This window comes from Bison bison, unplaced genomic scaffold, assembly GCF_000754665.1.
Source record: "Bison bison bison isolate TAMUID 2011002044 unplaced genomic scaffold, Bison_UMD1.0 scf7180017864148, whole genome shotgun sequence".
Lineage (NCBI taxonomy): Eukaryota > Metazoa > Chordata > Mammalia > Artiodactyla > Bovidae > Bison > Bison bison.
In genome coordinates this window covers 6,292,516-6,311,641 of record NW_011494720.1, presented here as the reverse complement: position 1 = coordinate 6,311,641, position 19,126 = coordinate 6,292,516, and the positions used below count along the sequence as shown (strand labels likewise).

The 19,126-nt window shown below is 42.6% G+C and overlaps 1 protein-coding gene across 8 annotated transcripts in view; it reads right to left on the bottom strand.

Annotated features, from left to right (window-relative positions):
• The window catches only part of ARID1B (AT rich interactive domain 1B (SWI1-like)), a 422,452-nt gene that overhangs the window by 381,587 nt on the left and 21,739 nt on the right, over positions 1-19,126 (bottom strand). For 6 of the 8 annotated variants that reach the window (XM_010840858.1, XM_010840859.1, XM_010840861.1 and 3 more), the window contains exons 1-2: positions 8,558-10,892; positions 7,036-7,230 (exon numbers count right to left, since the gene is read on the bottom strand). In XM_010840858.1, the coding sequence (XP_010839160.1) occupies positions 7,036-7,230; positions 8,558-8,836 (474 nt within the window). In that variant the 5' untranslated portion in view covers positions 8,837-10,892. Of the gene's footprint in view, positions 1-7,035; positions 7,231-8,557; positions 10,894-19,126 lie in introns of those variants that run through there. The other 2 variants (XM_010840862.1, XM_010840865.1) reach the window with 2 other exon arrangements.

Sequence of the window (19,126 nt, the reverse complement as noted above, 5' to 3'; positions counted from 1 at the left end):
TCAGTTGTGTATAATTCTTGCACTGTAGGACAGTGGCTGAGAACCAATGGCCTAAGCTATGCCACCCAGTTTAACTTTCAGTTTATCTTCTGGTGTTTCTGTTGCTGCTGTTTGTTTTTCAGGGAGCACTGAAGAAATGTGGTTGGCTGATTTTACTGCTATCAACTGTCAGTGCTAACTGAACTGCTTAAATTTTCACATAAATATCATACTTGTTTCTTTGATGAAAGCAAATAAACCAAATTTATGTAGAGTATATTCAAGTAAGTATAATGCTACCTAAAACATATACTTGAGATTTACAACTAAAACTAGAAGTATAATAGAGAAGCTTAGCAGATATTTTAGGTTTAAAGTCTATATATGTAAACAATAGATTCATATGTAACTGACAAAATGGTATAAGCTACTAGCAGAGAATAGGCTCTATACACCTATAGAACCTTTAGCATCTCTAGAACAATGTAAACGTCTGCTTAAAATACACACACACACACATATATCAGTTTAAACTTCCTACTATAAAAGTAGCTTTCCAAACTACAAAAGAAATCATTTCATATTTTCTCATTAAACTTTCAAGCATAAAACCGTGTCTTTCCTCATTTTTAAGGAAAAAAGCTAAAGATTTAAAACTTTATATTTAACCAAAGCATGCTGCAGTTCATGGGGTTGCAAAGAGTCAGACACGACTTAGCAAATAAACAACAAAATGTGATCTCTTTTACATACCTCTGTTAAAAATGTCACACTGAATGCTTTAGAAGATGTTGAAATTTAACTACAATGTAAGAAGTAACTAAAACCATATAGTCCAGAAATTTAAATTTTAAAGCACAAATAAAAATTACCATACCTACAGATCTTTTCAAAAATATTTTCTTGGTACAAAACTCCATCTACAGGGAACTTTGGCATCAAAGACAGTAGCATCTGCTATCTCCTTGGAAGCAGAAATGTGAGGTGTAAATGTATTTGCTAGTAAACTTTAAATACCTTCATATTCACTGATGAAGAACAACTGAGGAAATCAAGACAAAATGTGGCCAACAAAAGGCGATTATTTATATAAATCTGCAATCCACTGAAAGAGTTCCAAACATTTCAGGTGTACAAGCAAAACAGTTTTGCTCCAAGTCTCTTAGATAAAAATGCTGTAAGAGAGCAAAAGAAATCTCAAAGCACTCACTATGTTACTAGCCCAAAAGTTTACCCTTTTTTATTAATGTGTGTTTATATGTGTATATAGCTATACATATAAAATACATGTTTAATATATGTAATTCTATCTTCTTTATACGTTCTAAAAATGATTTAGCTTCCCATGGCCATTTTTCCTTTGGTTTTCTGTATACATTTTATCATGTACTTATCTATATTTTAAAAACATCTTGTGGGATTTTTATAGAAATTACATTAATCTGTGGATCACTTGGGGATTCTCTGATGGCTCAGCAGTAAAGAATCCACCTGCCAGTGCAGGAGACACAGGTTCTATCTCTGGGTAGAGAAGATCCCCTGGAGAAGGAAATGGCAACACACTCCAGTATTCTTGCCTGGGAAATCTCATGGACAGAGGAGCCTGGCGGGCTATGGTCCATGGGGTCGCAAAGAGTCGGACAGGACTCAGCGACTAAACTACAGTATATTTTGTCCAGGTAGGTGTCTCTGAGTGAATATGAACTATCAAAAAAAATTAAGACTCTGAATGTAAAACAGACACCAGGCACCCATTCCTCTCCATTGTGTTAAGCCTTCATTTACTTCACTGTCAAGCCTTTCTTTCTCACCCTATCACACCCTGTTATGCTCCTTATATAGGAGGTCTACGCTGTTTAGAGAGAAAAGCAAAATGAAGCCCTGACTAGAGTCCACAGGGTCGCAAAGAGTCGGACATGACTGAAGTCAATGAGCACACTGAATTCATGCTTAGGATTCAGAGACTAAGTATAAATGAACATTTCATGTCAAAAAACTGGAATTTTTAAGAATTTTACCAGTCCTCATCACTCCATTCTTCCTAACTTTTCAAAAACATTGTTTAAACTATATCAAACTGTATTTTTAAAAAATACAGCTAAAGGTATGTTTTGATTTTAACTATATTTTAAAAAGCAATTTTTTCCCCAGAATAAACTGACAATACAAAGTAACATAGGTGGGAATCCTAGAACTCACTTGGCTCCTTAATAACCCCAAAGAAAACATTTATTTTAGCCAAACAATTGTAATGTTTGTCTCCTTTTAGAAACATCTGCTGCCAAAATAAACATTTGCCCTGGAAGAAGTGTTTTGGCTGTTAGGATGGTACCAAATAAAATGCTTATGTTCTGAAACAAATATTTCACTCCAAAAACACATAGCAAAATACATATCCAGAGGGTGTAGAAGATAAAGACACAAATTAAAACATCTATTCATTTTTAAAGTCTTTTTCAAAACAACCTCAGTTTTAAATTCAGTTGTTATTTAGATTGAAAGTGGTAAGGGCAAATGGGTCACCTTAACAAAAATAACAAATTCTATTTAATTTTGCCATGGTCCATATTCTTGCTGTTGTAAAGGTCTTTACAATACACATGTGCGTTTCAAAACTAAAAAGTCATGTTTTCCCATTACAAAAGCACTCATGAACTTAAAATCCCCACTCTGCCCTCTTTCTCTTTCCCTGTTTTATAATTCCAGGGTTGGTTTTATAATCCAACAGGTATCAGGTTATACAAACATCTGCAACAAGATACAAAGAGTTAAAATATCAATTCAATTAACCCTTGATAACTCAGGAAAAATCTCAGACAACATGATTGAACTCTGCTTGACACAAATAAATATAACTTTGCTTCTGTAAGCTATTTCTTCTTGGTGCCATTTCTATGAAAAATCTTTTTTAGAGCAAGTCAGCATAGGCCTATGTACACATTTACAATCACAAAGGACAAGAAAAAGGAAATACAACATTTGCTTACCCACATCCCTGATCCCGCAAAAGACACACTGGTGTCTAAGTTAAAAAAACAGAAGCAGATTCTAGCAGCCCCACAGATTATATATCCTCTATGTAGCTCTGTATTAGATGAAATCAACCAGTGTACTTCTGTTAACCATCCCAGGTTTGAATTCCAGGAGCCTAGAGGCAGAACATTCTTCACAGAGGCATAGAAAATTCATTTCCCCTCTCAGCTCAATAAAAACCCAAGTAGACTAGTTTCCAGGGCACCGTGCAAAACTAATCTGTTTAGCTATGTATTTGCCTGATGATGTGAGAGAATCAGCAAGTGAAAGACCACAAGTCTAGTTCCAGTTAATAAATACCAAAATGATGTACTATTATCAGGTCATGCTTCAAAGACCCAGTCATGAGTATATTTCAAAAATAAAATTATCACCATACAAATCAAGAATCACTAGGTCACTAAAATCCAACAGTCAGTGGCCAGTTCCCCCTGACCCTCAGAGATAAAAAGTAAGCAGTGATACTCAGCATGTTAAATTTCATATACGCACTGTGGTTCTTTCAAACACATACTCATTTAAAATTCCTATCACAGGAATAGAATGCCAGCCAGGAATCAAAACTGTGACCCCTGAGCCAAAGACAACTTACCACTCAGCTGGTAAGTGGGCAACTCAATTTACAAACTTGAATTCCTGCATTTTAATCCTTTGCAGAAATATATGAGCAATATTAAATGAACTGGATTCAGCTCATTAGAGGTTCACAAACCAAGCACAGAAAGCTTTGGAGGTCGTCCAAAGTAAAGCCATGCCTAGGTGGTGATGTCCACTCAATAAAAACTCAATGTCATCATTATCTTCCAACTTTTTCCCAGAAGAACACCAGCAGTCATGACCACAACAATCCTTGGCCAATTGCCTTAGCCTAAGAGAAGAAGGATAGGACCAGTAGCCAATCACTGTGCCAGGACCTTGTTTGCAGACCAAATTTATAATTATCCAAAATTCGCAAATAAAGCAACTCACTGAATATTCCTTACCAAACACAGACTAAAGCTAACAAAATAAATGTGCTCTAATAACCTTCACCAAAACCTGCACCATTTTTTTTCCTTTCCAAAGCTATTAATTAGCCTACACCTACGATCACATGAACTTGGGAGTACGCTGTATGATTCCCCTTTAAAATGTTACACACACTCAAACATGCATTAGCAATTCTTTTTAGCCTTTTAGATTTCAAAACAAGATATGTCATTTCAAGGCTATAATTAAATGAAAAAGTAAAAGAGCAGTACAGATTATTTACAAGTTTCAATTATGATTAAACTCCCAAATATGGAAGTTTGATAGCCAGGGCATTCAGTTTCTTAGCAGATACCCTATTTTCCTTTCATTATCAGAAAGAGTTGTGCTTGAACAGAATTAGGCTTTTTTTTTTTTTTGGTTAGCAGTAAAGTATCTAATCTAAAATCTTAATTAAAAATTTGCTAAAACATTGGTGAGTAATCTTTAGCAATTTGTCCCTTCAAATAAATCCAAGAGTTATTGGATTTCAAAAGCATATACGAACCATGGGGAGTAAATAAAAAAAAAAAGCAAAGAAAACTGCAGTTATTCTACATAACTCCACTTTTAAAAGTGTACATCCTCCACTTTTAGCCTTATGTATGTGGGAAGGAAACAATGAAAAAAAATATTCCCAGGTAATCATTCTTCACATTTGTGAAGAATGTTAAGACTCCCACTCTGGGATTGCAAAATAAGCCAATGTCTTAAACCTCTAACAAGACTTTAACTCATTCAAGAAAGAGAAAGACAAATACCGTATATTAATACATATATATGGAATCTAGAAAGATGGTACCAACGAGCCTACATGCAGGGCAGCAAAGGAGACACAGACATGAAGAACAGACTTTTGGACTGAGTGGGAGAGGAGAGGGTGGGATGATTCGAGAGAGTGCCGCTGAGACATATCCATCACCATGTGTAGAAGAAGCAGGGCGAGCTTGATGTATGACACAGTGCACCCAAAGCTGGTGCTCTGTGACAACCTGGAGGGAAAGGTAGGGAGGGAGGGGGGTTCAGGATGGAGGGGACACATGTATACCTGTGGCAGATTCATGTTGATATACAGCAAAAACCATTGTAATACTGTAATTATCCTCCAATTAAAATAAATTAATCTAAAAAAAAAAAAAGACTAACTCATTCAGAGGAAAAGGTTCATCCAGTAGCTTGCCGTGAAGAGCTCCTTTGGAAATGATTCTCCAAATTTCCCTTCAGGGAAATGTGGCAGAAAGGAAGGTACAGGGAGAGGGAGCGGCGGCCTCCACTGCCCCACTGCCCCTGCTCGCTCCCTGTGGCCAGAGTCCCACACAGAACTGTCAGCCCCAAACCAACTGGTGATCAGGACCTGAGCAGTTGCCTGCCTGGGCCTTCTTCCCCTCATCTATGGGGAAATTAGCTTTAAAACTTAAAAAAAAAAGGGGGGGGAATTACAGCTCTCACCTAACTTTTCAATCATTTACAAATTATCTCCTCATAATTAGCAGTCTCAACTAAAGAGTTTTACTCTAGGTGGCAAAATATTACTAGAAGAAAAGAGTAATGTTCAAAAAAAAAATCACAAGTACAATTAACTATGCGACTGCTAGAATTCTGAGTGGCCAATCTCTGGTGGCTCAGACGGTAAAGAATCTGCCTGCAGTGCAGGAGACCCGGGTTCAATCCCTAGTTCGGGAAGATCCCCTGGAGAAGGGAATGGCTACCCACTCCAGTGTTCTTGCCTGGAGAACTCCATGGACAGAGGAGCCTGGTGGGCTACAGTCCATGAGGTTGCAAAGAGTCGGACACGACTGAGTGACTCACACACCATATTTAATAAACAAGGGGTGAGAACTTCTAACAAGAATGAAGAGCACTTAAAGAACCAACAGCTGGGATTCAAAGGCTGAACTGCTTCTATCTTCCCCTACAACCGCCTTAAAATAAAAGTATCACTGAAGGACAAACTAAGATAAAGAGGGAAGACAATTTTCAGTCTCTGAAACTTATTCGTGAACCTTTAGACACAGCTACGGAGTATATAAAGTATGATACAGCATACATCCACTGTAGAGAACCAAAGTTCTATGTTTTTTCCAGTGATTTTTCGTCAAACAGAGAAAAACTTCCTGAGAGAAAGCAACTGTGAGACTCTGGAGCAGGCTGCTGGTAGCACTCTGGGATAACCTATCTGGGAACAGGAAAACACCCAGGTGGGCACCAGGCTGGTATACTGTTGGATTAAAGGCCTGGTGTGGGAATTTACAAGTCAGCCTTTCTGGTGTTTCTAGTAACTAAACCTGAAACAAGTCTGAATCTCCTCAGGCCAACATTACAAAAATACATTCTCCAGGGTCCAAGAGACTGAGGGCTTACTACTGCCAGAAGGTAGATGGTCATTTAAGGTAACTCCAACTATTTGATCCTACAGAAAAAGGAGAATATTTTTTTTAAGAGCAGAAAGTCTTTTTTGCTTGTTTTATGTAAAAACACAAAACTCATCAAACCTAGGAGAAGTGATACATGTGAAATTCTCTTACAAGAAACACAGAAAGCTGTTTCAAAAGATACAGAAGAAATAAAAGCAAAATAACTTTTGGGCAGACTAAAGAAAACTTAAGCTGATGCCATCTTTATTAAAAAAAACCTTTAAATAACTTAAAACTTCACCTTAAGAAGTTTATTCACAGCTCAAAATCTGACACTGTCTGCCATCAGAAATATTAGAAAGCCAAGTTCACTTCGGGGCTCCGATCTATATAATCTGCTGCACAATGGCGACACGGTCAATCTTTCAAATAGAACAGGAACTGTGTCCACTTTGTTCTAAGCTCACTTTTCCTGCTTTTAAAAGAGATGGGAAACAGTTGTACCTGTGATCATTTCAAGAAACTATGAAAGTTTTTAAAAAGCAGAAAATCCATGAAATGCTTCCCAACTGTCTCAAAACTAACCTTCAGTAGACAGGAAAAGACAAAGACAACACTAGGAGCAAGTGCAGGAGGAAGTGGAGTAAAAACTAGCACAAACCTGCTGCTGGGGGTACTGCATGCCTCCCATGGCCCCCGGGGGCCGACCTTGAATGCCGATTGGATACCTCTGTGGGCCTGGGGGGCCATAGGAACCTCCAGGGTAAGGGCTGCTCTGCTGTGGCTGAGAATGAGGGTTACTGCCCATGCCATACAGCTGGGGTCTCTTCATCACCATGGGATCCATTGGGCTGCCCTGTGAAGAAGTAAAAGAAGACATAGGCTTATTACCTCATTATTGCAGAGACAGAAATGTCTATTATGCTAACATACACATTAAAAATGCAACTCTCCTTACTTGTGAAAATATGAAAAACAATGACCTGACAAAACCCAGAAAAGCATTTAAGAAAAAAAAACTATGTGGATACAAGACATTTAATTTTTTAACTTTTAGCAAGGCTTTAATAATTAAAAGGGATCTGGAACAAACAATGTATGGAAAGATTTTGCATTCATCTAAAATTCTACCATGCACACAGGAAACGGGCATGATAGTTAACCTCACCCAGCTCTTTCAGCTTCCCAGTAACAAAAGCAAAGTATAGTGAGTGGTTAGGAACCCTTCCTGACTTCAAAGTATTCTTAGAACAATTACCTTATTTTAGACCTGAGTCTGCAAGTCCTGATCAAACATTAATGTGTCTGAGTGCTCATTAGAAAGTGAAAGGATAGATTTCAGATAACACAGAATGTCTGGGGCAAAACTTTTCAAAGATCACTAGTGACATGAATAAGCACCCAGACTGTGAGTCATAAGCCACCTTCTCAATGCAAGTAAGGCTCTTACCAAACATAACCAGTTCAAAACTGGACTTTTGAGTTTTATTTTTGGCTTGGTGAGTCAGCCCATGGGCCTCAGAGCAAGGGCCATTCAGGAGGGCCGAACTGGAGCCTCAGCCCGGGCTTTCATGCCCGGGGTGCTTCAAAGGAGTGAAGTGGTGGCGGGGGAAGTCCCTCACCGCGGTGCTACAAAGACCCACAGATATTTTCTTCCTTCCAGAACCACATGCTGATGCCAACTGTGGGCCAGACTCTGAGGCCCAACTGTGGGCCACACGGAGGACACGGGGTCTCTCAGGAAGGTTCGAAGATTAGCAGGGTTGACGGAAGAAGCCATGTTCAAGGTGGGGAGGGCCACGGCACAGAGGACCCCCAAGCAGGAGAAACATCGGGCATCAAGCACAGGCTCCATGAAGTGATGAACTGCCTGGCACGTGCAAGGAAACAGAAGCAGCTTAGACCCCAGCGAAGCAAAGCAGCAGCTGGAGCGGGCCGACAGCAGTAAGTGGGTGAGCCTCACGCGTCACTTGAAAGGCTTCCGATTGCACATTGGGGGAAACCACTGGGTGCGTTTAACATTGAGTCACGGTCACATCTGCTTTCGGAAGGGCAGCGCCCCAGCAGCAGCCTGGAGCCAGGCTGGACTGCCCCAGCAGGCCACTGAGCCGAGGTCCTGGGCCATTAGCAGTGGTGGGAGAAAGCACGCTCAGACTCAAGGAACAGGATGGAAGCAACTCGACCTGGGAATGATAGAAGACAGGTGGCAAGGGTGGCTTAACAGGTGGTAAGACACCGGTTGAGCCAGCAGCGTGCCGGAGTAGAAGCAGATCCACCCTCCCTGGGGGGTGGGAGCCTTCACTCTTCCGCATGTTAAAACTGCAATTCCAATAGGAAGTCCAGGTGACAATATCAGAAGTGCCACGATGTGTTCCAGCCTGGGGAGTCAGGTCTGCCCTCGAGTCGTAAGTAGGGAAGTGGGAGAACGAGGACAGGTGCTCCTGGAGGGCAGCAATTTCCATTCTGCTCACTCATACTGCACCTGCAGGACACAAGTCACACCTGGCACACAGCACACCTCAATAAATCCTGGATGTCTTCGGCAATATGAAGCACGTAAAACCCAAGGAACTACCCCGAGAGAATATGTAAAAAGAGAACAACGGGTAGAAGACAAAATTCGAGAGACTGACATCACTTAAGGAAGAAGGGAAAAGGAGGCCACAGCAAGGCCAGAGGAATGGTCAGAAAATGGAATTGGAGAGTGTGGTGCTTTGGAGAAGGGAGCAGGTGGAGACATACGCCAACTGCAGCCCAGGTGGCCAACAGATGAGTCCTAACTCGTGGGCTGCACCTGACGCTCCACTGATGACCGGGCGGTTAACTGCTGCCCTGGGCAAGGGCAGGCTCATGGCAGAGACGAGGGCCATGCCAAGAGACCAGGAGCTGAGCGCAAACAGCAGGTGAGGGGGAGCCAGGAGTGCAGACCCTACACCCCAAGCATGCAAGGCTACACGAACCACCAAGACTCCTTCCTCCTATGCTCCTACCCCACACACAAGGCTGCCCACGATCTCTGCCATCCTGCCTTCTTAGCGGTAGGTACCCTGGTGCTCACTGCAGTGCCTTGAGTAATCCACTCATTACACATTTACTAAGGGTCTACCGTGTGCATGGTGCAAGGCACTGGAGGCAGAGTGGACATGTGTCGGCGGCTGTCCGAGAGAGGTGACCAGGTCACTGAAAGAGAACGCGCTGGACAAAGATTACAGTGCAACCCAGCGGACATCCTAGAGGCATTGTGAGGGGGAGCATCCAGGTAGGTCTCAGTTTTAACAAAGCCTTCCTACAGAAACAGCTGATTCCGTCCTGAGAGCTTCATAGAAATTTGCCAGGAATTGATCTCACCGGAATGAAAATATGTGTAGGCCAAATGATTTTGCTCAAAACTCACAATTTCATGGAATTTTAACTGTGTTACTTTCACCAGTCTAGAAAAATGTTTACTTAGAACGATAGAAATTGCTCAAACAATATACTGATGTCACAAATGGTGCTGACTTCACAATTCAACACACATATACATATGACCTCATGTAATGAAACTAAAACTGAAAAGAAAGAATTAAGTTTTCTCAGAATGCTTCAAGTTAGAATTTACGCCTAAGAACAACAAAATGTAAAGATTTTCCACATTTACTTTCAAAAGGTAAAATAAAACTTTCTGTGGAAGTGTGAAAATCGAGGCTGAGCTGGGGATGCTAGAATCTGCAGAGTGAATGAATGGCCCATAGAGAGGCTGAGTAAATCAGATTTCAGGCTAAATTTCCAATATGGGGCCCAAGGCAGCCCTATCTTCACATTCAATCTGAATTAGACAGGGCATAGGAAAGGTCTGCTCACTTGACTTTAAACAGTGCATGACCCAAACAGGCTTAATTAAAGCAGAAATTTAACATGGGAAAATGATTGGAATGTGTATATTTTAATGCTATAGATAACAGTGCAGCAAATTCATCTTATCAGCGACTGAAATTGTTTTGTAATATCTTTCTCATCAGTGCCATAAACTCTCACAGCCCTACTTAAAATTCAGTTAATTTGCACCCATGTCAAAATGTTAGCTTAACCCTGAGATTTCTGAAAATCGAAAGCATGAAATACACAGATTATCTCTACCTCTCAAAATGCATCAGATGCCTTTCAGTGAGACTTCAGATAAGAAAACAGATACTTACACAGTGCAAATTATTTAATTTTAACCTTCTCTCCTTATGGCCTATTATTAAATATTCGCCCACAATTTAAATTCATCCTGCTGTGTACTTTCACTATTTTTAACACTGAATATGTACCACTGCAGGATCTTAACCTCTGCTTTGTACTACTCTATCCTTAAAGAAATCAAAACCCAAATCAAATCGAAGGCTTTTCCAAAAAAACAATTCACTGCTCATAGTCATATCTAATGCAAAACCATTGTATTCTCATTATCTATCCTTCTATTGATGGAAGTATTTCAAAGTATCACCATTTTCAATTCTCACATATAATTTATGTTATACTAGAGACACCCACTGGAGAAGGCAACGGCAACCCACTCCAGTACTCTTGCCTGGAAAATCCCATGGACGGAGGAGCCTGGTATGCTGCAGTCCATGGGGTCGCTAAGGGCATGACTGAGTGACTTCACTTTCACTTTTCACTTTCATGCATTGGAGAAGGAAATGGCAACCCACTCCAGTGTTCTTGCCTAGAGAATCGCAGGGACAGAGGAGCCTAGTGGGCTGATATCTATGGGGCTGCACAGAGTCGGACACTACTGAAGCAACTTAGCAGCAGCAGCAGAGACACCTACATAAAGAACAGTCCTCAACTATTTCTCTAAATATGTTATTCCAAGCACATTTTTCTGTTCTAGGTACCATTCCACAACTGCTGCAGTGTGGACTTCAATTCTGTGAAATAAGTGCTTTTAAAGTAACAGTGTATACAGCCCATTTTCAGAGAGGTCTTAAAATAACTAGTTTAGTTACTTGGTTTAGTTACTCAGCTTCTGATGAATTTTATTACCTGACTAACTCCTCCTTATTCAAATAAGTTTTCAGATATGTATGTATTTAGATATGTAGCTATGTATCTATGAGTTATCTCTCTCTCTCTCTCTCTCTCTCACACACACACACACACCCTTTCCTAGATCTTCTGGGAAGCTGCCACTCTTGCCTATATCCTCCAATGCCTCAGAAAGTTTCCTATCCCCAGAAATACTAAATAAGAAAGAGTAAAATATATATCTTTTAAATATATATATTTAAATATCAATTTTGGACATATTGGGTAGCATAGGTAGGTTGTACTATAGGTTAAATAGGTTTTCAGAGGCTGGTCTGGAAATCCAACTACCCTTTAAAGATTATACAAGTTAAAGAACAAGTCACTATATATATTTTAGTGCCTTTAGAGCAGAGAAGGCAATGGCACCCCACTCCAGTACTCTTGCCTGGAAAATCCCATGGACGGAGGAGCCTGGTAGGCTGTAGTCCATGGGGTCGCTAAGAGTCAGACACTACTGAGTGACTTCACTTTCACTTTTCACTTTCATGCATTGGAGAAGGAAATGGCAACCCACTCCTGTGTTCTTGCCTAGAGAATCCCAGGGATGGGGGAGCCTGGTGGGCTGCCGTCTATGGGGTCGCACAGAGTCAGACACGACTGAAGCGACTTAGCAGCAGCAGCAGCCTTTAGAGAAGTTTTTATACTTAGATACTCCCTCATTATCACTCTTTCAGAGTATGCCTACCCACCCAAGTATTTATAATAAAGATATCTATGTTAACAGTGAAAGCTAAGTCGCTCAGTCGTGTCCAACTCTTTGCAACCCCAAGGACTGTAGCCTAACAGGATCCTCCATCCATGGGATGTCTGAAGCAAAAATACCAGAGTGGGTTGCCATTTCCTTCTCCAGGGGATCTTCCCGACCCAGGGATTGAACCTGGGTCTCCCGCATTGTAGGCAGACGCTTTACTGTCTGAGCCACCAGGGAACAGTGTTCACTCCTAAATACCAAGTTAAGGGGATAGCTTATTAGTAGATTCTTTATGAATATAACATTTCACAATTTTTTCAGCCAAATTCCTTAAACTACAAATTAAAGAAAGACATCAAAAAACCCAGAGAAAGAAAACTGTATCTTCTTCATCTATCGTCCTAAGTCGCTTCAGTCGTGTCCGACTCTGTGCAATCCCATAGACGGCAGCCCACCAGGCTGCCCCGTCCCTGGGATTCTCCAGGCAAGAACACTAGAGTGGGTTACCATTTCCTTCTCCAATGCATGAAAGCGAAAAGTGAAAGGGAAGTCACTCAGTCGTGTCCGACTCTTAGCGACCCCATGGACTGCAGCCTACCAGGCTCCTCCATCCATAGGATTTTCCAGGCAAGAGTACTGGAGTGGGGTGCCATTCTTCATCTATAATCACATCTACATATCAGGATTAAACAAGAGCTCAGCGGAAGAAAAACTGTCCCCCTTTAGAATCATTATTTGGAAAAATGTTCTTACCATCAACTAAAGAAAAATTGTGAATAGTCCATTACATATGAAATGGTGAAAATAATAAAACCCAACGTGAGTAAATGATTATTTGAACTATTATGTATAAAGCAGTGGTAAACTCTTTCTGAAGGGTAATTCGATAGGAAGCTTGAAAGCAAAGCTCTAGAAAATATATCTTGTTCCAACCATGACGCTCTCAAATGGGGAAGTGGTGCTATTTATCTGCATTTGTCTGCAGCTACATGACTCTCAATATTGAAGGGGGAAAGCACGGGCTGTGGGCACAGAGAGGGTCCACACCCTTATCCACCACTTACTACCACTGTGTAACTCTAAATCTGGTGCTCAGTCCTTAAGTTTTCTCACTCACCAAATGCAAGAAAGAATACCTGTCTCATGATTATAATGAAAATGGAATTGGGACTAAAAGTATCTAAAGGAACAGGCCATAATATATTGGCATAGTGGAATGGACAGGGACGTGGAAAAGCACATATAAAACAATGTCAACTGTTTTAAGAGTGATGTGCATGAATTACAGCTGTGCGAAAAATCAGCTGATAACGATCAGGGCCGGCCAGCGTGACCTGTAAGTAGAGGCTGTCACATCATGAAGCAATCTATGTTGACTTTTCTGTGATGATGTCTAAATATAACTATAAAATGCCTCTGTTTTTTCCCAGGCATCCTGCAAACACTACTGTGGCCTGCTGTGGGGGTGGGGTGGGGTGGAAGGGACACAGCTGTCCCATACTGGGCCTCCTCCACCCCCGCACCCCCACGCTCACACAGCTGGGCCTCCCCCACTGGGCCTCCTCCACCCTGCACCCCCACGCTCACACAGCTGGGCCTCCCACACTGGGCCTCCTCCACCCCGCACCCACACGTGCACACAGCTGTCCCACACTGGGCCTCCTCCACCCTCGCACCCCCACACGCACACAGCTGGGCCTCCCACACTGGGCCTCCTCCACCCCACACCCCCACGCTCACACAGCTGGGCCTCCTCCACCCCGCACCCCCAGGCGCACACAGCTGGGCCTCCCACACTGGGCCTCCTCCACCCCACACCCCCACGCTCACACAGCTGGGCCTCCCACACTGGGCCTCCTCCACCCCACACCCCCACGCTCACACAGCTGGGCCTCCTCCACCCCACACCCCCACACTCACACAGCTGGGCCTCCTCCACCCCACACCCCCACGCTCACACAGCTGGGCCTCCTCCACCCCACACCCCCATGCTCACACAGCTGGGCCTCCCACACTGGGCCTCCTCCACCCCGCACCCCCAGGCGCACACAGCTGGGCCTCCTCCACCCCACACTCACACACAGCTGGGCCTCCCACACTGGGCCTCCTCCACCCCGCACCCCCAGGCGCACACAGCTGGGCCTCCCACACTGGGCCTCCTCCACCCCGCACCCCCACGCGCACACAGCTGTCCCACACTGGGCCTCCTCCACCCCTGCACCCCCACGCTCACTTTCAGCACAAAGCAGCAGGAGGATGCTCCCACTCTCCCCTTCGCCTGTCTAACCCCAAGTTCACACAAGCCCGGGTTCAAGGACCAGAGAGCTGCCCCGGCACCACGCCCAGGAACATTATCTTTGGGGCCTGCTGGAATCTTTCCTATGCAGGTTGTAACCGACTTCTGGGCTGCCTTATATTGATATTTAACTCATGTACTGTGTTTTGAGGGTTTTTTTCCCATTTTTCTTATGTTAGTTAACCCCCAAGGAGACTAAAAGGGCCATGTCCGTGCTTTGCCCCTTTGTGTCTCACTCAGCACACAGCATACGTGCTTAGCAGTGTCCGACTCTGCAGCCCTGTGACTGTGGCCCACCAGGCTCCTCTGTCCATGGGGTTCTCCAGGCAAGAGTACTGGAGTGGGTAGCCATTCCCTTCTTCAGGGGATCTTCCCGACCCAGGGATCCAACCTGGGTCACCGGCACTGTAGGCAAACTCTTCACTGTCTGAGCTGACCGAGCACACACACTCAGCAAACAGCACAGGTGACTCACGATGGTCACAGTGCCTCATGACTCCCGGGGATGAGGACCGGCCACATAAGTGTTCTCGAAAATAAAAAGATGGACTAACCAGTATCTGCAACAATTCTGTACACATACGCACGTATCCCAAATCTAAAATATCACTGGGTTCTTACTTTTCAGAATCATTAAGATTAGAAACGAAATAGTAATATGTTGTTACCTATGCATAAAGCAACTTCCATAAACCACCAATAACAAGTGACAATTATCAGCAACAGTTCTTAACTCTTAGAATACTTAAAAAAAAATACATCCAGGATGTATATACATCCCATATTTAGCATATGGTGTCAAAGGATCATATAACATCCTCTAGAAACCCATTGAAAGCCCGTCCTGACTGGCATCATCATATGATGACCAACATCTACCCTGCATTTCCAAAGCATTTCATACATTATCATTTGATCACAGCTCTTAAGGCACCCTGATAAAAGATTTGTCAGTGAAACACAGAATCGTAGAATTGAAAATAGCCCCACTGATCCATACATGATGAATGTATGAATCCCCTAAAAGTGTCTGCAACCATGAATGTTATTAATTTCTTCCTTCTATATAATAAAAATCCATTCCTTATAATTTACACCCACTGCTTTTTTTTTTTTTAACTTTGATCCTTTTGAAGAATATTTGAAGACAGCTATATCTATTTCCCTTTTCTGAGCAAAATATGCCAATTCTGAACCCCCTTAACATGAAATATATTATGGGAAGGAACTTGCTTCCCTTCCAGATCCTACAGGAGTACAAACCTGGCCTCAGACCTGTCAGTCGACAGGCCCATCGCACCCCTGATCCAGTTGAGATTAAACCCTCCCTTCCCCCTCTTCTCTTACACAGTTGGTTAGCTGACCCTAGTGGCAGAAGTTTTTATCTCTGCCTATTTTCATTTGGTATGTATCTGGTCACTATTCTAGCCTGACATCTAACATATTAACTGCATTTCCTATCTTGATGTCAACCACCAATTAAATCAGCACACCATTTCATTCATGCCTTCCTCCAGGGCACTGATAAAAATACTGAAGAGGAGTATACTCTCAAAGGAGAGGACAGAGGCCTGGCTAACTGCTAGTGCCATTCATAAAGACTGACATAAATCCAGGCACCACAATGCTTGGAAGAAGGTCTTCTTCAGAAACCTTAGGAAAATCCTTCCCATTCATCCACAGCTCTCTACCAACTCATTCACTACACTTGTTACGCAAGCACAAGTCCCTGTCTGCCCTTGGGTGACAACCTCTTGCCCACTTCAAATTCCTCCATCTTTCCTAATGTACCATACAGTCCAAAGTTTAGAAAAACGCTTAGAATGAGACAAAAAGGTATAAGGGAAAGGGAGGTGGCTTAAGTCAGACAAACCTGGGTGTGAATCTACAGATACACTTATTAGCTCCGTAGAATCAAGCTCACACTTAATACCGTACAGTTGTGTTCACCTCTGGTGTTGCTGGGGGACTGATTAAATGAAGTACCACATGATTTATCACATAGTGAGAATTTCCTAAATCTTTTTGCTTTTCCTCTTAACAAATTGAAGTCAGAGCAAAAACCACTCAATAATTCAGTCTATTTATTTTCTTGTCTTTGCAGCATATTGTTAATCAAAGGTGGACATTCTGCCTTATTCATCTTTGCATACCTAGCACTCAGTACAATGCCTGGCATGAGGAACTTCTGCTGACCAGAGAAAGCAGCAACCTCCTCAACACGCATCGCCAATTAAACAGCAAGGGCTCTAGCAGCCTGAGGCCTCGGACGGTCAACAGGGACAAGAGGCCAAGAGTGACACACCATCGCAAACTCTTCCCAAGTGCACATAAGCTACAGCTTCCACTGCCGCCCCGCGTCTGTGCCCCTCAAATGTATCACCCTTCGCTGATTTCTCTCAGCCTCAGAGTTCTATATCCAATTGCCATCCAACATGCCTGCCTGGATAGCTAGGATGCCTTCTGTTCTGCTCTCAGTGAAACACATCCCCATCCAGATGCACAGTTGAATCCAGGATGCTCTCGACTCCCCGCCTCCCTTCCAACACAGCCAACCCCCCTCGCCGAGTCTGGTCATCTGGACACATCACTGCGGCCAACAGGAAATCGCCCCTCCGACCACACCGGCTTCTGTGGGCCTCTAGCGAAACCACAAATTTGCCCACCACCAGGCCTTTAGCCGAGCAGTTCCCTGCATGAAGAAGGAACCCCGCTCTCCTGCAGGACTCAGTGCTATAGCCCTGCCCTCAGAGAACCCTCCCTGAGCGCCAGACTGGGACATGGCCCTCTCCAAAACCACTGTGCTTCTCCTTCACGGAACTCGTCGAAGTCTGCAGGAGTATTTTTATGATGACTTCATGTGTGAAAGTCACTCAGTCGTGCATATCCAACTCTTTGAGACCCCATGGTCTATACAGTCCGTGGAATTCTCCCAGCCAGAATACTGGAGTGGATAGCTGTTCCCTTCACAAGGGGATCTTCCCAACCCAGGGATCGAACCCAGATCTCCCACATTGTGGGCAGATTCTTTACCAGCTGAGCCACAAGGGAAGCCCAAGAATACTGGAATGGGTAGCCTATCCCTTCTCTAACCAATCCTCCTGACCCAGGAATCAAACTGGGGTCTCCTGCATTGCAGGCGGTTTCTTTACCAACTGAGCTATCAGGGAAGCCCTAATAAAAGTCCCCAACTGGACTGACCCACAGGAAAAGGAATAGGGAAGTGAGGACAACAAATATTAAACCCATTGGTAGCTATCGTCTTGGCACAACAGCATATATGTCCACAAAATAAGGCTGTTTTGGTTCCCTGGTTTTTACCTGATTTTTATAAATTGGCAAAACCTATCATTTGCCTAATACCCTCAAGTTCAGCAACTTGTAAGTCAATTCAGTGAGTAAATCACTGTCTGACTCAACTACACTTCTGAATTTCATTTAGCAAACAATGATTTTATGAACAAATCAAAGTGTGTATATATTTTATTTCAAGAGTAAATTAGATCTAAAAGGAATGTCAAAACAGTAATGGAAATATATTCCATTTCTCCTCAGATTTCTTATTCTCACCATCCAAAACTGTAGAACTATTACCATGGTGTTAACAACTTCTAAAATTTACATCTCAAAGTACGCAATATTGTTCATATCCTTGTACTACTACTGACAACCGAGTAGCAGGCTCTTATTTAAGAAAAGGAAATAATATGGTATATTTCCCATATAAACACAGATTTAAATCAAGAAAGCAAGCTTTTGTGAGAATAACTCAAATCTAAAGCCTACCATTTTTAAAGCTGTGTGATGCTAAAAAAAAAGAAAGTTCACCTCTTAACTAAACTTCATCTCAGTTATCCCAGCTACACCAAGAACATTACCTCTTTACTATAGAGTTGTTTGAGAATTAGAGATAAGACAGTCAGGTTTCAGCATATGACAGGTTTTTAATAGTGATAGATTAACATCGTTATTATATGGAGGTATAACTCTAGATTATCAATCAGAGGCATGGATACCCTTCACTCTTCTACTGATATACGTAAGACAGGCACTGCTTATCAACTCCAGCATTCACTTCCCCAACGTCCAGTAAGCCTCAGAATCTTTCACCCTGTGGAATAGCCGGCCAGCCACTACAAATTATCAGTTTGCTAACATTCATCATATTTTAATGGCAAACAGGATCCTGTTTGAAAATAAACAGGAAAAAAAAAAGAAAAACAGGATCCAATTTACTCTTTCCAGTAAAGTGGAACTACATAAAGTTTGGCACTGTTCAGGTAGAGCTAAGCTCATATCCCTCTCCTGCTTTTGACTAGCTGTGAAACACGATGGGTAAATTATTCCAGTGCTCAAAGCCTTAATTTTCCCATCTTTCAAGGGAACATAATACCACCCTCAAGAAGACAATTAGTCTAAAGATACTTGTTGTGTGGTTTACATGGATAAACAATTCCAGACCTATCAGAGCTGTACCTAAGGACAAATCAGAAAAGTTACTGATTTCTCCAGCAAGCTCCATGGATGACATCGTGCCTCTTTCAAAGCATTTTATCTACTTTTTTAAAATTAACAACTTTAAACTGCCATTAAAGAAAATGCCACTAAAATATGATGAATGTTAGCAACTGACTTACCTGTCTCTGCACAAAGAATGCCTGCTGTGCTGATACACAAGCTACAGCTCCACCTAGCCCCCACCCCCCC